Here is a 4,464-nt window from a genome sequence, read left to right as displayed (position 1 = left end):
TAAAACGTGGACAGCATCACCAGGATCAGGTCTGGTTCAGACTTGAACACTGCGGAGGTAGAATAGATTTAATCTTTGGTTTATAAACATTAGATCAAACATGGTCCTCACGGTGGTTTGGCTGGTGACTGAAAAATTTAAGTTTATGCTATTATACGGGAAGGAGACTTAATAGTTTAACATTTAAGACATTTTTCTCCAAATATATACACTATTTCTGTTATGAACATGAAAGCTGAGTTTGCAAGTGTGTGTATTGTCCAGTTCCTCACACTCGTCACACACTCGGGGGTGAGCGTGGGAGGGGTCCTGGATGTGTTGGTAATGGTGGGCAGTTCTTCTTTTAGAGTTCCTCATTTCCCCCCGATCCCCCTCCCCCTGCTGGTTGTCCTGCTCCTCCTCCCCCCCTCCATCTTCTCCCCTCTTTTATCCCAGTGTTGGTGACCCCCTCATTCTCACAGCGACTCAGAGTGGAGGAGCGTCCCATGGTAAGAGCACCGGGCCTACGCCGGCTCCCACCAAACCCTCAACACTCAACCATCCGCGTTGCCGCGTCGGTTTACCCCAATGTTGGAGTTTTTGCTCGCAGCGAGGAAAGACTTTTCTTTCATCGGATGAGGATCAAGCAGGGGGAGTGGGGAGGGGGTTCCTTGAGAGGGGATTATTTTTGTTTTGCTGCTTTGTCTTTGTTTTCCCATCACACGTCTGCTTTCAATGGTCACGAGGAAACTGGACTTCCCCTTTTACAAGTGTTTTATTCTGTCACTTTTGCCCCAGCAGGTACAAAAACAACAGAGAGAATATAAACATGCACTAAGAAATCGTCTGAGGGACTTTATTTCTTTAAAAAGGTTAGTTGTCGGTGTTGGGTCATTGCTTCGTAAATGATGAGGTCAGACAGACAAACACAAGCATCAGCTGAGGCGTGGAAAAGTGTCAGGTATTGATCTGATCCCAACAGACGGCCTCCGGGAAGTTAAACATGCAGTTGTTTAGGTTTTACAACAGCGCAGGTCCTTCATTTATTATTTATTATTCATATGGGGGCCGCTCTGGGAGTCTGTGTGGAACCGAGATCTCTGTTACTCTTTGACGGGCTCTCTGGTCTCTGGACAGGTCAGATCTTGGACTCCGCCAAGGCTTCCCTTTGTCATCGGTCCAGTTCATGACTCTCATGGACAGACTCATGGACATGGACTTCTAGGTGAAGCTAGCGGGGGTCCGCGTTCGGTCACCTCAGAATTGGGTCTCTGCTTTTTTTTGCAGATGATGTGGTTCTGTTGGCTTCGTCAGGCCAGGACCTTAAACTCTCACAGGAGAGGTTCGATTAGGAGGTTGATTAGGAGGCTCGGATGCCCCCCGGACGCCTCCCCGTTGAGGTTCATGGGCTCGTTCCACTGGGAGACATGGCGTATGATCATTCTCTTACTAACCGGTATCCATTCATTTCTAGAAGGCCAAACATAATCAGATCATCCGTTGGTGTTTTACTTTGGAGGGGTGAGGCTGTCAGGTTCCTCTGCATTTGATTTTGATATCAGTGAAAGGCTGTTGTTGGTTTTGCAGAAAAAGCTTGTTGGTTACTTCTGCAGGCATCTTGGTTGTGTTGACTAAGTACTGTATATATATATGCACTGCAAAAACTCTAAATCTTACCAGGAATATTTGTGTTATTTCTAGTTAAAATGTCTAATTTTTAGTCAAAAAATCTCATTACACTTAAAACAAGAGTCATTACCAGAAAAATAACATGTTATTTGACAATTTTCACCTGTTTCAAGTAAATTTTCACTTGGAATAAGTAGAAAAATCTGCCAGTGGAACAAGATTTATCTTCTCATTACAAGCAAAAAAATCGTGTTCCACTGGCAGATTTTTCTAGTTATTTTAAATGAAAATCTACTTGAAACAGGTGAACATTGTTGTTGTTTTTACAGTGATGAGTCTTGTTTTAAGTGTAATGAGATTTTCTTTGACTAAAAATTAGACATTTTAACTAGAAATAGGAAAAATATTCTTGTTAAGATTTTGAGTTTTTGCAGTGTGTGTGATGCATAAAGCATATTCTGCACCACCAGCATTGTTATAGTTGTGCATTTTATTCAGTTTATGCTGAAATCATGAATGTGAGTCTACATATATATATTAAGCTGCTTTGAAATGAATTACGACTGTTTCAGATAAAAGGTGCCCAGGCTACGTTAAGAAGGGCTGATCTGTGCGTCCTCGTGTTCCCTAAGCTACGTGGTTGTCATGGTAGCATAGAACAACTCTGAACAAACTTAAATGGAGGTTGCTGAACTGGCTTTGTTGCTGTCATAAATGGTTTTGGGGAGCTGCGGTGAAAATGTTCTAATAGACGGGGGAAAACTGCAGAAACGATGCATGCTTCCGTCTACCTCACTTCAGCTGTTTCCAACTATGTGTCACAGTTCATAGTCCAGTCAGGGTAGCTCAATGTCCAAATGATTTCTGTGGGACATTTAAAAACAACAACGGTTGGGTGAAGTGCACTTAAGATTAATATAAAGCATGAGCAACACATGCAAAGACGTACAAATCGAAGGCACAAGTAAAGATAACAACATTCCGAGGTGTAGTTATGTGTACCGGTGGGTCCGGCTGCAGAAAAGGCTCAGTCACCTCCATTTGAGTCCGGATCTGGGAACCAGGAGGGCTTTCTGGCAGGATGATGTCAGCCCTCCGACAGGGCTGGAAAGAAGAAGAACTTCAGACGAGTACGGTGGTGTCAGCCCATTTAAAGCCTTAAAATATAGGAATAAACCCTCAATGGGCAGTGTTTTACACCGGCTGAAGCTAAAACAGGAGTGTGGCAGGGTGGAGGAGCTGCAGCCACTCTGACGGGACACAGGTGTGTCCCGTCAGCCTGAGTGGCTGCAGCTGCTCCACCCTGCCACAAGGAGACCCGACAAAACCCACATTCAAGTAATCAAAAACACGCGCATGACTGGCGAAATGGTTAGCGTAGCTTCACTTTGGCCAACGCTGGTAACTGGAAGAAGCTGGTTTTGACAACAGAACTGATCTGTTTATCAAGTTCAAATGAGCTGCCAAAGGTTTTTAACAAAGCAACGTGTGAACAAGTCCAAAGAGCTGCAGCTAGCTCATGGAGGAGCAACACAGGCACGGTGAAGTGTTGACATGTTGTCCTTGAAATGTCAAAGAATCTTTGTAGATACAATTTGTAAATGCATATACAAAGTCATATTTGGGTATAGCTTTAAGTTTGGAACAACATTGTAGGCTTGACGGCCAAAGACTGCTGAGAGATAAAAAGGTGGTCTCATCGTTAAGTAGTTCCCGCGTATTTCAATTCAAATTCTCATTTCAAAACAAGAACCCTATCGAAAAGCTGTAACCAATATAGCAATTTACATTTACTTATCACAAAATGTAAACTAAAAATACATAACTTTTTTTTTTAAAGCTCTTGATTATAATTAACCTTACATTGGGTCACTGACAGACGGATTACAGACTGCATACAGAACTGAGTGGTGTTGAAAGGGGTTGGAAAACTTTAGTCTTGGTGGAAAATTGCAGTTTTACCTGCAGTTATCTGTTGAGAAAAAAAAACAGATGAAGAAGGCTGGATCTGTGCGGGACTGTTGTGGAGCTCCTGGAGCTGATTGTACAAAGATAAAAATGTAGACACAGTTAAAACAACAGAGTGTCTTCAGTCGGAGAGCTTTATTCAGCTGCAGTAAGAACTGGGACAAAAGGTCATTCCACCTCACAGCAGGAGATTTACACAGTTACTCTGCTAGAAGAGGGGTTGCAGCATAATAATGAAACAACATTTTAGTTTAATTCTTCAAGGAAATTAATTGTTATTACTGTGTCAAAATAATTAGCCTTTGATGTGGAGATATCTACATTAATGTGACTTAAAATGAGACTGGTCTTCATGTAGATAACAAAAATAGATGGATGGATGGATGGATGATGGATGGATGGATGGATAATGGGTGGATGATGGATGGATGGATGGATGGATGATGGATGATGGATGGATAATGGGTGGATGATGGATGGATGGATGGGTGGATGATGGATCGATGATGGATAATGGATGGATGATGGATGGATGGATGGGTGGATTATGGATGGATGGATGGATGATGGATGATGGATGGATGATGGATGGATGGATGGATGGATGGATGGATTATGGATGGATGGATGGATGATGGATGATGGATGGATGATGGATGATGGATGGATGATGGATGGATGAATGGATGGATGGATGGATGATGGATGATGGATGGATGGATGATGGATGGATGGATGGATGGATGGATGGATGATGGATGGATGGATGATGGATGGATGGATGGATGGATGGATGATGGATGGATGATGGATGGATGATGGATGGATGATGGATGATGGATGGATGATGGATGGATGGATGGATGATGGATGATGGATAGATGATGG

At 42.9% G+C, this 4,464-nt stretch overlaps 1 protein-coding gene across 1 annotated transcript in view; it reads left to right on the top strand.

The window, feature by feature from the left end:
• The first annotated feature begins 380 nt into the window (after positions 1–380).
• LOC133463421 (fibroblast growth factor-binding protein 2-like) overlaps positions 381–4,464 on the top strand; it is a 15,969-nt gene continuing 11,885 nt past the window's right edge. Inside the window, exon 1 of the mRNA XM_061744959.1 lies at positions 381–488. Coding sequence (XP_061600943.1) covers positions 486–488 — 3 coding nt within the window. The 5' untranslated portion in view covers positions 381–485. The remainder of the gene's footprint in view (positions 489–4,464) is intronic.

The sequence above is a fragment of the Cololabis saira genome, chromosome 17, assembly GCF_033807715.1.
Source record: "Cololabis saira isolate AMF1-May2022 chromosome 17, fColSai1.1, whole genome shotgun sequence".
Lineage (NCBI taxonomy): Eukaryota > Metazoa > Chordata > Actinopteri > Beloniformes > Belonidae > Cololabis > Cololabis saira.
This window is presented reverse-complemented; position numbering and strand designations above follow the sequence as displayed.